Raw genomic sequence first — 20,072 nt, forward strand, 5'->3', positions numbered from 1 at the left:
TTCAAGGCTAAACATATAAATAAATCAAACTGTCCAGAGGATCATCGCTGCACATTCACAGAGCGAATAAACTTGGTCTTTTTAAGATAGAATAATTATTAATGATGCCACAGATGCTCCTTGTCTGCTGGACATTCAGGGAGCTAAGTCAATTAATAATTTATAATTAGTGTACTTATATAAATAATTAATCATTTACTTATTAATTTATTCATTAAGAGTTAGTGCGGTCCATCACAATCGAAAACTCATAAAAACATTGTGCATCTTTCATGTGAAATCATTTCTCCTGAAGCAACATCACGTTTTAGCTCTTAGCTCAGTTAGCTCCATTAGCTGTGTAAGACCCGTTAGCTCTGTAAGCTCCGTTAGCTCCATTAGCTCTGTAAGCTCCATTAGCTGTGTAAGCTCTATTAGCTCCGTTAGCTATGTTAGCTCCATTAGCTCCGTTAGCTCCATTAGCTGTGTAAGATCCATTAGCTCCGTAAGCTCCGTTAGCTGTTAGCTCCGTTAGCTCTGTAAGATCCGTTAGCTATGTTAGCTCCATTAGCTCTGTAAGCTCCGTTAGCTATGTTAGCTCCATTAGCTCAGTTAGCTCCATTAGCTGTGTAAGCTCCGTTAGCTCCATTAGCTGTGTAAGCTCCGTTAGCTCAGTTAGCTCCATTAGCTCTGTAAGCTCAGTTATCTATGTTAGCTCCATTAGCTCCGTTAGCCGCTGCTGTCAGAGTGAAAGTGATAAAATATAAAAGAAAACATCCATGAACGGTAGAAAATCAACATTTAATCTACAGAGTTAGACAGGCAAAGTGAAGATATGGTCGTACTTCATTTCTGATCTCAACAGGTTTTTAGGCACAGGGACATACATTTAAAAATATCATATATTATAGCATATATTATTCTATGTAGCATAAAACCTCTTTACCATAACAACGTATGCACTTCATCATTGGCTGTACAAAAATACATTTAAATCTTTCTCTTTCTCTGCACATTGCGGGCGTCTGTGTGTTTGTATGTATTTGTGTGCACGTGCAAATGTGGGTATGTGTGTGTATACGTGTGTGTGTGTGTATGTGTGTGTGTATGTGTGTGTATACGTGTGTGTGTGTGTGAGTGTGTGTGTGTGTGTGGTCCTCTTCTTGCAGCCGAACTTCAGCCGAAGTCGATGCGTGGCCGGTACTCAAGAACCATGGGATACGTCTGAGAGAGCGACAGAGAGAAAGAGAAACCATCTTTAAAACAGAAACACACGACGACGACGACGACTACTGCTGCTGTTACAGCATCAAATACATGCTACACGTATGTTCAACAACATGTCTGTTCAAGTACAACAACACATTCACTTCATTATGGCAAAAATCATAATCACGATCACTTTGATCGATAGATTATCGATCACCATCACTCACTGACTTTGGAAACATTTATTGAACTTTAAAAAAAAAAAAAAATTTAAATTTAAATGCACTTCATCTGAAAAACTAATTAAAAAACTATTATTGACATAAATAAATAGATAATATATTTGTCCGCCCGTCTCTTTCTCGTGGACACGATATCTCAGTGACACTTTGAAGGAACATCTTCAAAACTGGCACAAACATTCACTCCGACTCAAGGACGAACCGATTAGATTTTGGGGGTCAAAAGTCAAAGGTCACTCAAGACTTCACATCAATTATGACAAAATTTCACACAAATGGTTCATATTTTATCTGACTCTGGATGTGACCTGGAACTAGTCTAAGAAAAAGTACTAAAAATAAGTAGTAAAAATACGGTATTTTAAGTATCTTAAAGCACAAATTCTTGCACCTGCATCAGTCTGTCTTTATCACGTGACGTCTCTATATAAAGTCTTATAGGACAAAACGTCCTGCAGTAACCCCAATGACACAAACACTCGCTGTGATGTTGATGTCATCATCTGTCATGTGGCGTCTTCATGGCGAGTGTTTGGGTTAAGTAACAGATGTCAGCTCCGACTCTCGGTTCAGACTCGCCTCCTTTTGTCTGTAAAACGCGTCTGAATCAGTCAAATGTGCGAGTCGGACGTTTCATGAAACATTCAGGGAGTGAAAAGGCGAGTGTTTGTGTCAGAGCAGCTGCAAAGTGAAAAGTGTGTCTCCTGGTTTTGGAGCCTGTCTCCTATTTCTGGCAGCTTGAGGCTGCTGGTGCAGCAGAGTACAGCTGCTGTCATCATCTCCTCCGCCTCTCTGCGTTCTGCTGCATCATGTCTCCGCAAAGAAAACAACAAAAACCAAAAAACAGAACAACAATCTAACCAGTCTGTCACTGCGCCTCTGTATCTGCATCCCCGACACTCTTTCACTCAGCAGTTCTGTCTCCACACACTTTAATTATAACGTACTAACACACACACACACACACACACACACACACACACACACACACACACACACGCTCGGTGCAGCTGTCAGCTAGTTTTAAGGGATTTTGTTCTGGTGTCAAATAAACTGAAATGTAGAATCGTCTTAACGTGCAGCACAAGCAGAAATCCAGCACGGAGAAAAGAGAGGAAACTAAATGTGCTGTCAGATGCTGCTTGGTACGAACACAAGTGACAAGCTAACTGGTTTTACCTGGTGCATCACCTGTAGGAATCTGTGGTCTCACACCTGAAGCTAATATCCTTTAATTTAATGCTTTTTGAGGAAATAAAATTCATCCAGTGTCCAGACTGTGAAGGATTCGTCCTCTGGGGATCCTGAATATTCACATTTTGAATTTCATGAAAACCTGTCAACCGTTCAAATCTCGTTATGAGGCAAAGTCAAGTGGAAATTGTGACGAGGTAGAAACTCATGTTGGCGCTGGAGCAAAAGTGGAGGCGGCGTGACGTAGTTATACAGCCACAAAACCTCATAGGGAGGTGTCGGGGGGGATCATGGTGGGCGGCGTTGTCGTTCACAGCCCAACGACACAAATTTACCTCGACACCCTCGACTCGCACGAGGAAAAACTCAGGTCGGTCGGTCTTTCTCTGGACGGAGCGTTTGCTCGAAGGTGTTCAGGAGAACGTTGTGCTCCATCACTGAGGCCAGAAGCTGCTGCTGAACGAGCGGAGACAACACCTGGATCTGATTAGTGTTAACGAGCTGATTCCACGGCTGCAGGTCGTGACTTTGTCTGATCTCAGAAATACATTTTATGATTTCAAATAATAATAATAATAATAAAAATGTGATTCTGAGACACAGATCTGAGCAGGGTACATCCTCTCCTCTCCTCATCCTCTACAGTCACCACACAGCTCAAGTGACCAATCACAGAGATTTTTAGTCCAGATTAAGACAAATTGATCGCATGTGTCATTATTTATTTATAACCAGACTCACTCTCACGACAGTGACAGTCAAAGCGGCAGCCATATTGTTTTCTGGTCTGTCTCATTCCTTGTGGACGAAATATCTCAGGAACGTCTTGACTACAAATTTGGCAGAAACCTTCACTCGGACTCAAGCATGAACTGATTAGACTCTGGAGGTCAAAGGTCAGTGTGACCTCACAAAACACTTTTTAGCCATTACTCAAGACTTAAATCTCCATGGCAACAATCAGACGCAGTTTCCTGTTCTGATGACATGATGTTTTAAACAATCAGCTCTGAGACGTTTTGTCTAAAGTTTAAAGTCAAACTGTTTTATTCAGAGTTTCTCCTGGTTTTAATCCTGGTGTGTTTGTTGTGGAGAGGAGGACTCCTCTGTGGATCATTCAGCTGCTGGTAAAACCCTCCTGAACGTCTGGTTCCTGAGTTATCAGAGAAACAGTCAGAACAAAGTTTAGCATCAACCTCAGTCTCTGTCCTCCGAACAGCGTCGCTCTGACTTTAAATGTGAAGCTGCTTCATTCAGAGTTTCTAACAGTAAGAATCACCTGAACCACTGACACATCTTTTTGTTTGTTTGTTTTGATTGAGAGCAGCAGAAGTTACAGACTGAGTTTAACTACATTTAGACCAGTTTTAATGTGAGTTTCCACCCTCAAAGACACAGGTTGTAAAAAACTAAACTGCCCTCGAGTGGCTGTGACGGGAAACGTTTCTAAACTGGTTCCAGCAGCTGATCAGGACGGATCCCTCTGATGTGACGTCCGTCGGCCTCTTTCTGCCGCGCATCATCAATAAAAGTCTCTCTCACTGTAACGGCTGCTGTGGGGAACGACTCGCAGCGATCGCTTGCCAGAGTTGTGCACTTTGAATGATTAGTTTTATATCGTCCCGAGTCCTGCAACGCAACATTTACATAAAAGTGTCCAGATGGAAAAATGACATGGAATTACAATTCTGACAATCTGTGCTCGCCACACGGACGAACTGCAGCTGGTTATTACATCAGAAGGATTTGGGTTCAAACTGGATGAATGAGGTCAGACGATGTTGGGAAACAAGCGGCAATTTGTTCTTTGTTTTTCTGCTCATGAGCCTTTTTTATTTTCTATTCCTCAGCGCCGGCAACATTTTGCAGCCATTTTGTTTTCAGGTTGTCCGTCCGTCTGTCCCGTTCTCGTGGACGCGATATCTCCGTAACGCCTCGAGGGAATTCCTTCATATTTGGCACAAACGTTCACCTGGACTCAAGGACGAACTGATTATATTTTGGTGGCTAAAGGTCAAAGGTCAAGGTCAGTGTGACCTCACAAAAAACTTTTTAGCCATTATGACCAGAGGGAAACAACCATGAGGAGGTGATTCCAATTTTTAATTAACATTACACTGGGACATCATCATACTGATTTAAATACATGTGGATGATGATTACATTATGAATAATAATCACACATGCAGTTAGTACTTTTTTCTTTCTCCATCTCCTCTCTCTGCAGATGAGAAACATCTCAAATGATATTTTTAGCTCTGGAAAATAAGGATTTATTTAATTTATTTAAAAACAGATTCCTGAAAATGACTCTCTCTACATGTGAGCGCAGCTGGAGCTGAGAAGCTACAGACTTTATAAGTCTCATACTGTCTTCTTCCCTCCTCCTCCTCCTCCTCCTCCTCCTGCCCTGGTATGTGATGCCTCCTCCTGCGGTGCCAGCTGTCTGCGCTCCTCACTCGCCCTCCACTTGTGGACGGGACCTTTCACTGGCTAATCGTTCATGTGAATACGCACGTGCAGATAAACAGATCGCCATTCAGTCGCAGAGTGCAGGAATGTATGCACTCACACACACGAGCACTTAAACTGTAGATGGACATCATAAACACACACACACACACACACACACACACACACACACACACACACACTGGCCCACTGAACCACAGCACTGATGACCCTGAAGTCTGAGGCTGACAGCGGCGGCACGTTTCAGACTAAAGGACAACAACTCCTGCTGTGTGTGTTTGTGTGTGTGTGTGTGTGTTTGTGTTTGTGTGTGTGTGTGTGTGTGTTTGTGTGTGTGTGTGTTGTATTTCCATGTTTGTGAGGACCACTCAAACTTTTAGATGTTCTCCTGAAGTGTTGTCCTCTTGTCTTTAAAGGCGTGAGGCTCGTGTCTGTGTTTCAGGGTTCAGAGTCAGGATCAGGTTTGAGTGTTGGGACGGTTGAAGTCAGAGTTAATGTTCTCTAAAGTGTTTTATGTTCATGTTTGTTGATGTTGTTGATTCTCATTTCCCAAACCACACATGGACTTTTTGATATCCAGAATGTAATATCTTGATATCGTCTAAATATTGCGATACACAATATTATCGCAGGAGTGGAGAGGTTATAATAATTTAATATAATATTTTAATATAATATATTTTATAATACTTTTATAATATTAATTATATTTTACTTTATAATATAGTTATATAATTGTATAATTGTATTTTATGTTTCAGGTAGCAGTTCATAGTTTCCTTCATTTGTCACATGACAGGGACAATGTACAGTGAGCGAAAAGAAATGAGGCAAACAAGGTGCAATTTGTTAGAAAAATAAAAAATAATAATTATATATACATATATTTCAGTATTTCTGTTCATTATTCATATTGTTTATGATGCAAATTATTTAACAGGAACCTCGTGCACGTTTCTAAAATTCCCCTAAAATGATGTAAAACACTTCAGAGAAAGTCGGAGTCAAACCAAAACGCTCAAAGATGAAATATTGAAAAAAACCAAAAAGCAGCAGATTGACTTCAGCTGAGCCACTGGAGCATATGAAGCTGTAGAGAAGCTAATACGACGTGAGTAAATATTTAATGTTTGTAAGTGTTTTACGTGAAGCTTTGGCATGAGAGCATACGCAGTAATATAAAAGAAGCGAGACTTTCTTTCAAGCTGACTGGCTCTGCTTTCTGCTCACAGATCAACAACAACACAAAACTACACATTAAACGTTTCTTCTCAAACAGTTTGACGTCAGAATTCCTTCTTTTATAGAATCTGAGTCACCGAAGATTCTTGGAAGAAAATGTTTTAATGTTGAATAGAGAAGTCATTCAACCAACACTAGTGTTCACACACACACACACACACACACACACACACACACACGTACTAATTCTGAGAACACTCTGTTTATTTACTTTCATTCTTACGCGACGCTAATCATACTCAAACCTCCCCCTGTCTAATTTGAAATCTCCACTTTTAAACTACATGTTAACCATTAAATCGGGGTTCGACCTCACGGGTCTGAGCCCCTCAGTCTCTCTCTGAGGCTGTGAGCCCCCACAGTGTGAGGGACTGCAGAGCGCACGCACACATATGCACAAAAAAATGACTTCCTGTAGCAGTGCAGCGACACATTAGCATGCAAACATGCACACACAAACAGGAAGCGAGGGTGACAGCCTTACATTCTCTCCATGTAGCCTCCACCGGGTCATGTAGATGAACTCCAGAGTGTGATCTCTGCCCATGATCTCTCCGTTACACAGCACATCCAGCTGGACGCACAGGAGGGAAAAATATGGTCAGGAACAAGTTAATCCTCTGAGCTAGCTCTTCAGGTACTTGCATATAAAATAATAAAGTGTTTCATATCACAGTTTTCATACTTTTTCTATAATGTGACTCTTTGGACTGTGCAAAGAGATCATTTGGTCCAAATGCTGAAAAACTGAAGCCCAGTTTTTTGAGATTCTTCTGTAAACATACATTTACTGATGTGGAAGAATCGAAGAGTTTGAAGAGTGTTGACCAAAGTGTAAGGTTTATAGAAATAGAGCAACATGTGAGTAAAATAGTAGATAAATGTTCAATAAATGCCTAAAATGAAAAGTGTTGTCTGTCTCTCTACTTTAACCAAATTTTCGAGGCCTTCTAGCTCCGCCCACGAGTCACGTACAATCTGGCAAAGATATTAATAGAAACATCCGTCGACCTCAGAGGGTTAAATGTAATTATTTCCACAAGATGAAAGAACAAAAAAGAAACTGGTTATTTTTATCTAGGGGTCAAAATGACAATCTGATGCAGAGAGCTGTCAAAGACATGGAAACACAAATATAAAGGGTTTCAGTCCTGATGCACAACATGAAGTGAGAGGGGAAGTTCACTGTGGCAGTGAGTGGGAGGCTGCACCGACCAGTTTCACTCCGTCTGCAGCCGGCAGTCTTTATGCTCTGATAAAGCTGACTGCTGATAATGATAATAAGGAATGGATTATTAATGAGCATCTGGCTTCACACAGACCGGTTTCAGAGTCAAAGTGAACCTGGTCAGAGTCTGACTTCCTGTCTGAGGTCTCTGTTCTCTATGAAGCTGTGAGGCGTCGTCTCTGTTTGGTGTTCTTTGTTTATTTTCTTAAAACTGAAACGTTAAAGTTATTTTAGCTAAATAAAATAATAATAGTAATAATTTCATGTCTTCTGCACGGTGGAGTGTTATCAGAGGTAACTCTTGACAATGTTAACTCAGTCTGTGGATATTTATACCAATGTACTAGCTAATTATAAAACACTTGACAGTTCAGATAAACGAGCCTTAGTCTGCGTTACACTTGCTAACATTTGGCAGTAAGATAGCCAGTTAGCCTCATAATCTGTATGAGTCTATATTTTTGCACAACCTTCAGCCCTGGTATTCATCTTTGTGGAGGTTTACGTTTATGATTTCCAAGGAAGCTAGTTCATCCTATTGATATTTAGCATTTGAGCTGAACTATTCTGACTGATCAACATATTGTATATTGTACCTATGCTATATATCATTTAAAAGGGCTATTTGTAAGTTTTCTGCTATTGCTACAAAGCTAATGTGAGCATCAACAACTGTTTACTTACTAGTCTAGAAGAAAAGTTGCTCTTCATTATTTTACTCACCAAGAGCTGTGTCCAGTGGTGGACAGCAACGGCAAGCTAACTACTGTTTTGCTTCTATTTCTATCGCTAACTATTCGTCTGCTAAAGTTAGCATGTTTCCCAGCTAGCTAGTCTCAACACTTTCCGATACCGCGTCACTATAGCGTCGAGAAGTAGCTGCTCAGATGAAGAATAATAACCTCTTGTGTTGTAAATACAACAATGGCTGAAGCTCTCGGCAAGACTGGTCGGTAAACAGCTGTTAATGCTAATGCTAATGTTAGCTATGTAGCAATAGCAAAACTTACAATGCGCTCCTTTAAACAGGACTGTAGTTTCTGAGCTGGAGGACAGAAGCTGCTCCTTACCTCATAAGAGCTGGGCAGCTTTAGTTTAAGACTGAGAAACTTCTTAATTGTTCCCACGGTGACTCGACTGGAGCAGCGGATGAACCTCTTCATCAAATCCTAATTGGACGAGATACAAATTCTGTTACACTCTGATTTAACAAGAGAGGCAGCGAAAAGACCAATATAGATTTTCCCAGGAAGAGACCTGAAAACAATCAGAGCTTTACAAGCGGTCTGATATCGACCGTCCGAGAAGCTTCGGACCAAGTTTCCTACAAAACTGAAACATATGAAGATGTTTTTCAAAGTTTGTGTATTAAGAAACTACTTAACACTTCTTGGTGACAGTTACACTGAAATGAAATAATAATTATTATTAATTTAAAGACACGCACCGTGACAGTGCTCTCCCCTGACTGTCCTGTGTTACGTAGGCAGTCCAGACAGATGGCTATCTGAGGATCACTCCTGTGGTAGTCGTCATTGCCGCCACCGTCGCCGTCGTCGCCGCCACCGTCGCCGCCGTCGCCTCCAACATCAGGCAGCCCGAACCTCTGGCACCTCAGGTTTTCTGCTGAAGTTTGCGGTATCAAAAATAAAAAAAACTCCATTACAAAATGTCCTTTAAAACCTGAGTTTCTCAATTTCTTAAACTGTATATTAAGATTTTAAAATGTCTTAATGATTAGGATTAAAAGATGCTGAATTAATTAATTATCGCCCCCTAAGAACAACAGTACAAGTCCTGTTTGCACCAGAGGAGATTAATTTGGCGTGTTTGATGTATGAACAGGAAATTCCCTAAATTCAGCGCTGCCCCAGATTCACATGAACAAGCTCAAAATATGATGAATAATCAAATGATGATGAATCAAAACCCAATCAAAAACTCCCCTGATGTATTGATTTCACCTCTGAGAGACAGACAGAAAGTATCAGTTACCAGAGTTACCAGGGGACCTCCCTCCCTCCCTCCCTCCTCAAAAAATGGTGTTTGATTTACACTGAATATCACAGTCTGGGTGACAGACAGCGTTTATACCTTGGCCGTTTTCTTTGGGCTGGTTCTTCCTCCAGAATTCGAGTTCCTGCTGCTCCTCTCCTAGTCGACAGATAAAAGGAAGACGGCGTCAGACACACAGAACAACACACACACCGAGCCGACGCCTGACTCCGTGATCGTGCTTTAGATATTCTGCTGATTGAAATCCTGTTTCACAACAGCAGAGAACGCAGTTTCTCTTTATTAAATATAGCGTGAAATTAAGTTATTTGGGGTGTAATGGAAGATTTTTATACTAAATTGATAAATACTAGGTGCTTTACATCGAGCCATAAAGAAAGAGACCTAAGCTTATCAAACAGGCTGCAGCAGCTTGTTCCTTCTGTCCACACACTGATTTATAGGCCAGGGATGGTGTTCTCTAATATGAGCCACCTGCACTAATTTTACCACGGCTGCAGAAGATAAAACACTGTATAGGTGCCCAGGAGCATTTCTCTCCAACAACGCAGTTTGGACCTGTAGTGAAATCTATAAAAGCATGTCTTTACTCTCTCAATGTTTTTCTCTGGCTTCATACTGAGTAACATCTATTTCATGCTTCATCCTGAACATTCAGAAGCAAAGTTGCATTCGCGTCAGAGCAGGTGGCTCGACCTTAAAATGCAAAGCAACGCTCTGCGTGGATGTGACGCGTGTCTGCTCTTCTGAAACCATAAAACAAGAATTCGTACGAGGCAGATTTTTACACCACTTGGCTGAGCGGTGCGAGCGTCAAAAAAATATATGATGTTTGTTCCGTCTCCGGGCTGCCAGAGCGCTCTGTCAGCGGAGGGGAAGTTATGGAGTCATAAAATTATAGTGCCATCACAGCTTTAGTTAGACATGTTGACTTGGCTCCTCGTTGGCCCCACTGCAGAGAGAAAGGTTGTACATCTTCATCTTGTTTTAAACTCGAGCGTCCCGCCTCCTCTAAAAATAAAGTGACGCTGACAAACGAATACGTCTCTGATGTCAGTGGCAGCTCCCCTCCATCTGATAAGAGGATCTGTTATAGCGCAGCACCTCAGGAGATGGTAGGAATTTTGTTTTGATCAAGAGAACTTGATGCTGGTGGATGATTTCCAGCCATGTGGGATTGAACCCAGGTCTGTCATGTGACGGTCATCAGATCTGATTCATTATTAGCTTTGATACGCAGTGTTAATAGAAAATAAGAACTAATTGATGGTAAAACCTCGGATGAATGAGTGTTTCTCTTTAAGTGTTGCTCAGCGCAGTACGTTGTTGGCAAGAGGTTGTAGCTGGGAAGCGTTGTGTTAAAACTTTGCTAGGTGGTTACAGTGTGTTATAGATGGTTATTAGGGCGTTGCAAGGTGGTTGCTAGGGTCTTGCTAAATGGTTGCTAGGATATTCTTGGTGATGGACACTGAGGTGTTTCTGTTGGTTTTCAGGGTGTTGCTAAGGAGTTGCTATGGTGTTCTTGGTGAAAACAGCAGTAGTACAGTGTTTGTCTGTGTTTTTATGCAACAGCTAAACACAAAAACCTTCGCTCACTTCTCCTCAATAAGCCTCAATGATATTATGTGTATGTGGCATTGTAATAAATTCTTTGTGTGTCTTTTGATTAATGTCGTGATTGCTGCGCTGTCGTTTACTAAATTATTTTTCCTACCTCCCGTGAATTGTCATATCATTTGTCATGGAAACTGAGGAAACAGACGGATGAAATCGTCTGGCAAACTCACTTTCTCTGAGTCCGGGCACCAGCTTGAAAATGATCTCCTCCAGGGTGTTGTCCAACCTGGGAATAAGGAGAGAAGGGAGTGTGAGAAGGAGGTGAAAAGAGAGAGAAAGGCGATAAAGAGGTCAAGAGGAAGTTAAATGGGGGATAGAAAAACAATTAAAGTAGGTGGCGGGTTAAGAGGAGAGGCAGCAGTGGAGGTAGAGGAGAGAGGGATCAGGGAAAGAAAGAAATAAGGGGGAAACTAATAAAATGGAGGTGAATGGAATTGAATTGGTGGTACTCAAACTTAGAGAGAAAGAAAGTAAAGAAGCTCAGTCAAATAAAAGTGAAGACGAAGCAAGAGGAAGAGGAAGCACATCCTACCTGAGCATCTCCAGTGGGTTGGTCTCATGGACCTGAATGCCACATTTAGGACAGTCATTACTCTCTTCAAAGTGCTGCACAATACAGCTCTTACAGACTGCAGAAGAAACAACATCAACATTTGCTATTGGGGTTAAATAAGAATCTCCATTGGCAAATATTTATCATGACAGTTTGACTGCTTCTTGTTTAAGTCTGCACACAAAAATAAAAAAGCTTGCTAGCTTGCTCTAGCAGGTTAGCTCACTCTAACAGGTTAGCTTGCTCTAGCAGGTTAGCTCACTCTAACAGGTTAGCTTGCTCTAGCAGGTTAGCTCACTCTAACAGGTTAGCTTGTTCTAGCAGGTTAGCTCACTCTCGCAGGTTAGCTCGCTCTAGCAGGTTAGCTTGTTCTAGCAAGTTAGCTCGCTCTAACAGGTTAGCTTGTTCTAGCAGGTTAGCTCGCTCTAACAGGTTAGCTTGTTCTAGCAGGTTAGCTCGCTATAGCAGGTTAGCTTGTTCTAACAGGTTAGCTTGTTCTAGCAGGTTAGCTCGCTCTAACAGGTTAGCTCGCTGTAACAGGTTAGCTTGTTCTAGCAGGTTAGCTCGCTCTAGCAGGTTAGCTTGTTCTAGCAAGTTAGCTCGCTCTAACAGGTTAGCTTGTTCTAGCAGGTTAGCTTGCTCTAGCAGGTTAGCTCACTCTAACAGGTTAGCTTGTTCTAGCAGGTTAGCTCACTCTAACAGGTTAGCTTGTTCTAGCAGGTTAGCTCACTCTAACAGGTTAGCTTGTTCTAGCAGGTTAGCTCGCTCTAACAGGTTAGCTCGCTCTTACAGGTTCGCTTGTTCTAGCAGGTTAGCTCGCTCTAGCAGGTTAGCTTGTTCTAGCAAGTTAGCTCGCTCTAACAGGTTAGCTTGTTCTAGCAGGTTAGCTCGCGCTAACAGGTTAGCTTGTTCTAGCAGGTTAGCTCGCTCTAGCAGGTTAGCTTGTTCTAACAGGTTAGCTTGCTCTAGCAGGTTAGCTCGCTCTAACAGGTTAGCTTGTTCTAGCAGGTTAGCTCGCTCTAACAGGTTAGCTTGTTTTAGAAGATTAGCTCACTCTAGCAGGTTAGCTTGTTCTAACAGGTTAGCTTGCTCTAGCAGGTTAGCTCGCTCTAACAGGTTAGCTTGTTCTAGCAGGTTAGCTCGCTCTAACAGGTTAGCTTGTTTTAGCAGATTAGCTCACTCTAGCAGGTTAGCTCGCTCTTGCAGGATAGCTTGTTTTAGCAGGTAAGCTCGCTCTAGCAGGTTAGCTTGTTCTAGCAGGTTAGCTCGCTCTAACAGGTTAGCTTGTTTTAGCAGATTAGCTCACTCTAGCAGGTTAGCTCGCTCTAGCAGGTTAGCTGGCTCGCTCAGAAGCTTGTTAACTCACATGGCGTTAGGTTAGCTTGCTACAGTACCGTGCCAAGCTAATTACCTCACTTGCTGTTGGGTTGCCTGGCTAGCTTACTCTCTAACGTGCTCAGTACATTACCCATAAATTAGCAAACTGTTAGTCTCCACATGAAATGTCAGAAAAATGGGAAAAACAAAATGGTGACACTAAACAAAAAGCCTGATTAGCTATATCTCTAGCAGTTTAGTAATGTGAATGTTTTTCCCAGTTATCTGCTCACAATAAAATATTCTGAACAATATGACATGAATGCAGCATTAGACTTAAAGCTGAAACAATTTGTTGATTTATCAATAAGTCAAACCAAAAAAAAAAAAAAATTTATAAAAAATTATTTTGATAATAGATTGAGTGTGAGAGAGAACAGTGTGAAAAAATATAATAAATAATATATTTGCAGAATTTAAAAGAGAAGCTTTGCTGCTTTTTGTAATATATCTTCGTAAAGTGAGTATTTGGGGGTTCGGTCAAACACAACAGGAAGTGAAGACCGTACCTTCAGCTCAGTGAAATGTTTTGACACTGAATTGATTTTATACAAATAATAAATAAATAAACTCAAGTATTAATAAATGAAAAAAGAATGAATCGATAATGATAATAATTGCAGCCCTGATCAGCTCTCTAACTAACGGTGAGTTGACAGGAGTGTGTTTGAGTGTAGTGCGACGTCACCTTCAGTGACAAAGGGATGACGTGTGTGTTTGTGTGTCTGTTGTTTCACTCACAGGTGTGCAGGCACTCGGTGACCGTGGTTGGTTTAATCAGGTAACCTCGACACAGGTAACAGGTGATGAAATGATTAAAGTCTCTCACCAAGTGCTTCCTTCCTGTAGCGGCCATGTTTGTAGTTTTTTGTTTTGGTTTTTGTTTTATTCTTGAGCCGCGCTGCAGCAGGAAAACTGACCTGGAGTCAGAGTTACAGTTTGAAGTCAGACGTCCATTCAAAACAATGAGCAATGGGAAGGTTTAGGGAGACAGGCTGCTGTCGCCTGCTTGAGTTTACTAATGTTTATAGTTTAAAGATGAGTTCTGGCTAATGCTAGTCCAGGTTTCACTGTCCACAACGTCTGAGCGGTTCGTCCTACTGTGTAAAATCCTGCTCCATCCTTGACTCAAAGTATTTTTCTGTAATCAGTTTCTCTTCAGGAACATCTCCCACTCACGCCTCACTCCATCTTCAGCGCACCATGCCAGTCCCATTGAAATAAAAAGAAGACACCAGCTGGTCCGGTCTGTGCGGCGCCGCTTCAATCCAACACGTTTGTTAAATTCCCAGAATTCCCAGAGAGTAAGACGTCTCGCTTCCCTCCCCGTCTCTGCCCGAGTGCCATTTTTAATCCATGAGGGGTCAAAGGTCAGCAGACCACTTGTGTGTAGCCGGCCTCGTCCCAGAGCGTTCAGTCATCATTACAGTGCTGCTGCTGTTGATGTCTGACACGCGGTGACACTCGTCCGTCTGGCGGCTTTTTATCTCAGTGAATAAACCTGGAGAATAAAACACACGTCAGAGTTGAACAGGTTTGTGGTTTGTGCAGATTAAAAAAGAATGGAAAGATATGTTGTTGGAGATATTCACATACGTATCATATACACACCCCTGCACCCACACACATACAGTACAGACAACATAAATTGTAAAAAACTTCAATTAGACAAAGAAGAAGAGAAGATTCAGTGATGTGATATGTTTCTGAGAAAACATGATTCATCAACACTCAGATAAATTCATTGTGGTGTCACTGACGTGTAACAGATCAACACAGGGAAACAACGACCACACAGGCTCCATGTTGTCCGCCTGTGAACCGGCTCAGTTACTGTAAAGGTCACTGATAAAGCTTGTTAACGTCACCTCACTGACTTCCTGACTCAAACAATGGATTTAATAACAACCCGCTGCCATTTGAAGCCGTCAGTTGACTGTCACCTCCGGCAGCTTTACCTTGTTATTTATCAAACAAATATTCAGATCCGCTCTGCCGACGCAACAACTAAGAACTTTGTTGTAGAGCAACGAAAAAATACTTCTTGAACTGTCCCCAGAACCATCGACCCTCCAGGACGAGACAAAATGTCTACAGCGTCCACGCCGGCGACAACCGGGGACAGAGGCGTTCTGGTCTCCGCTTGTCCGTCTGAATTCAGGTACGTTCGTCCAACTCATTCTCGTTAACGTGATATCTCAGTAACGCCTTGAGGAAATGTCTTCAAATTTGACAGAAACATTCACTTGGACTGAAGGATGAACTGATTAGATTTTAGGGGTCAAAGGTCAAGGGTAAAGGTCACTGTGACCTTACAAAACATACAAAAAAACGCACAGTATCTCGGGAACTCCTCATGGGAATCCCTTCGAATGAGGCGCAAATGTCCATTTGGACTCAGGGATGAACTGAGGTCAAACAAAGGTCAACTTCACTGTGACATCATAACGTTCTACAAAAACACTCCTGGCCATTATTGGACGCTGTACCTCAGGAAGGAGACTCTGAGACTGGCTGGTTGATGAAAACCCAGGAACTCATCACAAAGATAATCACATGCAATGATTGTGGCTTGTTCTGCTTTCAACACAATTGAGAGATTTTCCGGAAAAAAGCTGCAATTTAAGATGAACAACATTCATTTCCTTTAAGGGTTCAACGCTCATGAACTCACTTGCCACGCACTGCACTGGCTTTCCAGCTGCAGTGGTTGTATATAGTATATATGTATGTATAATAGTATATCTAGACGGATTTGTGGTGAAGCAAGACCCACAACCCTTTTTTTTATCTGGTCTCCCCATCGAGAGGAAAGTAATGTTTGTCAGTGCTGTTAAAAAATGACTCATACGACAGTTTTCTGATCTGATTATGGACGGGGGGGGGGGGGGGGGGGGATCACAATTTAAAGAAAAACAGTATTGAGTGTTGGCAGGAGAAGTGATGCGATGTGTGGTGTCAAGGTTGGACGCTTCACCACCCTGACCTCCTCCTAAATTGGTTTTGTTGGTTGCACTAACAATGCTGCGTTTCTTTCATTTCTCCTCTGAGAGGCAACAGTCAGTGTTTGATGACCGCAAGAAGTTCAACGTCAGTCAGACACAAAATACAGATTCATTCACAACAACAGATACAGTCATTTACTTATTTCACAGTTGTACGTGTGTCTGCGTTATCTGGGTTTTTGTTTTAGTTTGTTCTTTCCGAGCAGTTTTGATGCGATGCGTTCATCACATCCAGTAATTACTGTGGTTGTTTGTAACTAACAGTGACATGAACATTGGTCCAACAGGACTGTAGCAGGTCTGACCTACATGCATCCGTCTCTGGATTACCATTTACTATGAATAGCTAAAACTCTCCAACTCGCCCCCATTCCTTCCCCACTTTGATGGATCTGAATGAATTTTGGTTTCCCCGCTTGGAGCAGACACCGGGCTGAATGTGGAGCTTCACGGCGGTGACGCCCGTACGTTTCATATTTACTGAGCTTTTACAAACCATTTATTTTAATGGGATGGCCTCGGTTCTGCTGTTACAGTAAATGAAGAGAGCGAGCCGCTGAATGTTTGTGGATCTGAGATTAGGCGCTGTTCTCAGGTCTGATCCATTCCCTTTGTAAACAACACAGCGGCCCCTCCGTGACTTGATAACAGGCCACCATCAAATACTAATCATCATACAAATTAGTGCAATAACATTCACTGAATAAACTGGCAGGACGTATTTATTTACCCCATCCAACACTTCACATGACTAAGATGTTTGCCATAAATTCACCTGATATGTAATTAACGTCAGAGTCAAAATGAGTCACTGTGAGTTTTGGTGGGTTGACCTGCCACAGCTTCATTATATAGGAACATAATTCACAGCAGCAGAAGTAAACAACACACCAGCTCTGTGTAAACTCACTGCATATAACACACACACACATCTATAAGTTACTGTAGGAACATCTGAGGTTTGTGGCCACAGACTAAAATAAACAGCCATGTTTTCAAATTACAGAAAATGTTTTTGCAACAAGAGCAACAATCAAAAGTAAAAAATTTGACTCAGTAAAAGATGCAAATATTAACTCAAACATACGAGATGCTTCATAGTTTTATATGTATGTTTAAAAATGTAATCATGTAAAGTCTAGGATACTTTTATTTTATTATTAATTTATATTTAAAGGTCCCATATGTTACACTTTGAAGTGTTGATAGAAGATATAAAAACCATCTCAGTGTAGTTTTACATCTCCTCTCTCAGGCTTCTCTCTGCAGCTCTAGTAACAACAGGTCGGTGAGCCAATCAGAAGAGAGGAGGCTCTGAGCCTCTCTTCTGATTGGCTGACTGTTTTCTGAGTGATCCAATAAAAATATAGCAGATTTCAGGCAAAAACACTCAGAGAAACCAAATCCTGCAAGGTTTGGATGGTGGGTCCAGGTGGGCGGGGCTTGGTGACTGCTTTGTTGTGACATCACAAAGTTCCAGAAGTCCTGACGGCTGGTTTTAAGGCTCAGTTTCTGAATACAGGCTGTGTGCATTTCTCTGTGGACTGAGGCTTTGATACTTTCACAGTATTAATATAGAAGCTAGAGCTGATCTATAATCACACTACACATGGACACAGACCTTTACACTGGAGGAGCTTTAACACGAAATCTAAACACTGCACAAAACAACAACTCCAACAAGCTCAGTCCTTGTAACTATTGCGATGAGCTGCACAGTTACACAGTGAGTTAGTATAGTTACAGTAACCAAGTTACTCAGTAAAACTCATCCTGTGTATTCATATTAGATAGATAGATAGATAGATAGATAGATAGATAGATAGATAGATAGATAGATGTGTCCAGTAGCTCATTAGTAATAATAATAATAATAATAATAATGATAGTGGAATAAATAATGTACAAAAATAATTAAAGTCCACTTCCTTTGGCTGAGGTGTTATTATTATTATTTTTATTAGCATTAATTCTAGCTACAGGCTAATTATAACATTTTTAACAAAGTCATTCAACTGACTCACATTGTCACATTGTTGATATATGAAATCATTTTCTAAATCATTAGTAAACTTCTATTGATGATTGATCAGCTCCTGGCCTAGATACAGTACACCTGTCATGTGACTCAATGTAGCTGTTGACTCACTGTTTCCTGTAGGGCTGTTTCAACTAGTTTCACCTGGGGTCACACTTTATCCTCGTGTGCAGCTTCCATCATTTCTGAGATGACGTCACATACCCTGCGTGCTGTCAGGCCGCCTGTGCGTCAGGTGTGTGGACAGTGAACAGAGCTGGATTCAGGCAGTTGTTGTTTTTTCCCTCTGCAGAAACAAAGTGCACACAGAGGAAAGTGTTCAGACTCCCGCTTCATTCAGCGTGGGTCGCTTTGTGCTCCAAAAATCTCAAGTGCGCAGCTGAGAAATCCCCCAGTGTCCGTCAATGAGACACGCACGCGCGCGCGCGCACTCACACACGCACACTCACACACACACACAAGCGTGTTATTTATTCACACAGCCGATCTGCTTATCTCATTGTTAAGGCGCGTCACGGTCTACGTCACCGGTGTCAAAACAACATCAATGGACGACGCGCACACATTACAGTGTCACACACCGATATATAATACGTGTTCAAATCGCTCGCGTGCACATAGGCTACGCGCGCGAACTCACGCGAGCTCGTTAGGCTACTGTGTAACCATCTATCTACACACACACATACACACACATACGCGCGCACGTATCGACAGTAAAAGTTGCACAGCTTCACGTCACGGCCTCTTAACGACACGGACGGAAAGCGCAACGCACGCGGGATATTTACCGTTTGCGTGAACATACCGTAAATCCCGCACGTGAGTGTGCACGGCGACGCACTTTGCGTTTCAGGAGAGAGAGAGAGCGAGAGGGGGGGTGTCGACAGAGAGAGAGAGAGAGAGAGAGAGAGAGAGAGAGAGAGAGAGGAGGTCCAGCCAGCAGCGTCAAAGTTTGGTTGTAACGTAACGCAGCCGACGTCGGCGGATGAATTCACCATCCGCGCAGAAATAATAAGAAATAAAAACACATTCCTCACCTCCGTGCTCACTTTCCCGCTGCTCCCCCTCCTCCTCCCGGGAGTTATGGATGCCGCGGCTGGGTAGGAATGTCCACCATGACACTGCCAGGTCCTCCCCGTTCAGTCTGCTCCGTGCACTGGATGAGGAGAGAACACGGAACTGGTCGGCTCGGATCTGCCCCAGTCCGCCCAGCAGCCAGGCAGCCAGGCAGGCGGGCAGGCAGGCAGGCAGGCAGGCAGGCAGGCAGGCGGGCGGGCAGCAGAGAGCAGCGGTGGGCGGGGAGCCACCAGGCAGGCAGGGCTCGGAAACTGAAAGCAGTTGTGTAACTGAGTGACTATTGGCCTATAACACACACACACTCACACACACACACACACACACACACACAGAGCGCCGTGTCTGTTGTGTGTAGTGATGACACAGCAGTCATCTACACATGACATATACTGCATGTGTGTGTGTTTCCTGGAGGAGGAATCCCTCCGCTGCAGCTCTTCCTCGGGTTTCTAACAGTTTTTCCGTTTAAGGTTCTTTTTTTTTTTGGTTGGAGTTTTTCTCGTCCGGTTCCAGCGTCTATGGACAGAGGGTGTCGTGGTGCTGCTCACATTTTAAAGCCCCTTTAGGCAAATTTCTGATGTGTGATATTGGGCTATATTGTAAAATTTTACTTGACTCGAGCAGGAAGGAAGCACATGCACTGCAACCCAGTTTATCAGCTGCTCAGACTGAATCAAAGTTTGGTTTTGTTTCACCTACAAGAAAATTTTAATATAAAATACAACCAGATCAAGAAGGGGAGACTGGACAACAGGTCTTATTTCTCCAATCAGAAACATGCAGAGTGATGATTCTCAGTTAGACCCCCCCCCCCCCTACG

General features: G+C 42.4%; 1 protein-coding gene across 7 annotated transcripts; it reads right to left on the bottom strand.

The window, feature by feature from the left end:
* Positions 1-761: 761 nt before the first annotated feature.
* Positions 762-19,581, bottom strand: LOC130181471 (polycomb group RING finger protein 5-A-like). Of its 7 annotated transcripts, none has more exons than XM_056395714.1 (10): positions 19,213-19,581; positions 18,377-18,458; positions 13,871-14,630; positions 11,732-11,828; positions 11,370-11,425; positions 9,661-9,720; positions 9,014-9,192; positions 8,637-8,735; positions 6,823-6,912; positions 762-1,203 (listed from the first exon to the last, which is right to left on the bottom strand). In XM_056395714.1, the coding sequence occupies exons 3-10, from the start codon at positions 13,983-13,985 to the stop codon at positions 1,156-1,158; spliced, it is 744 nt and encodes a 247-aa protein (XP_056251689.1). In that variant the 5' UTR covers positions 13,986-14,630; positions 18,377-18,458; positions 19,213-19,581; the 3' UTR covers positions 762-1,155. The 7 variants fall into 7 exon arrangements, with proteins under 7 accessions (XP_056251689.1, XP_056251684.1, XP_056251687.1 ...); XM_056395709.1 differs by having other exon boundaries at positions 18,284-18,458; XM_056395712.1 differs by lacking the exon at positions 18,377-18,458.
* Positions 19,582-20,072: the final 491 nt, after the last annotated feature.

Source organism: Seriola aureovittata, chromosome 14 (genome assembly GCF_021018895.1).
Source record: "Seriola aureovittata isolate HTS-2021-v1 ecotype China chromosome 14, ASM2101889v1, whole genome shotgun sequence".
NCBI lineage: Eukaryota > Metazoa > Chordata > Actinopteri > Carangiformes > Carangidae > Seriola > Seriola aureovittata.

What these genes read in the sequence shown, in the direction of transcription:
- LOC130181471 (XM_056395712.1), bottom strand. Translation starts at nt 13,985, where the DNA reads ATGGCCGCTACAGGAAGGAAGCACTTGGTGAGAGACTTTAATCATTTC. An exon ending in GCCCAAAGAAAACGGCCAAG is followed by an intron (nt 9,193 to 9,660) that starts GTATAAACGCTG and finishes CGCAAACTTCAG; the next exon opens with CAGAAAACCTGAGGTGCCAG. An exon ending in CAGGGGAGAGCACTGTCACG is followed by an intron (nt 8,736 to 9,013) that starts GTGCGTGTCTTT and finishes TCGTCCAATTAG; the next exon opens with GATTTGATGAAGAGGTTCAT.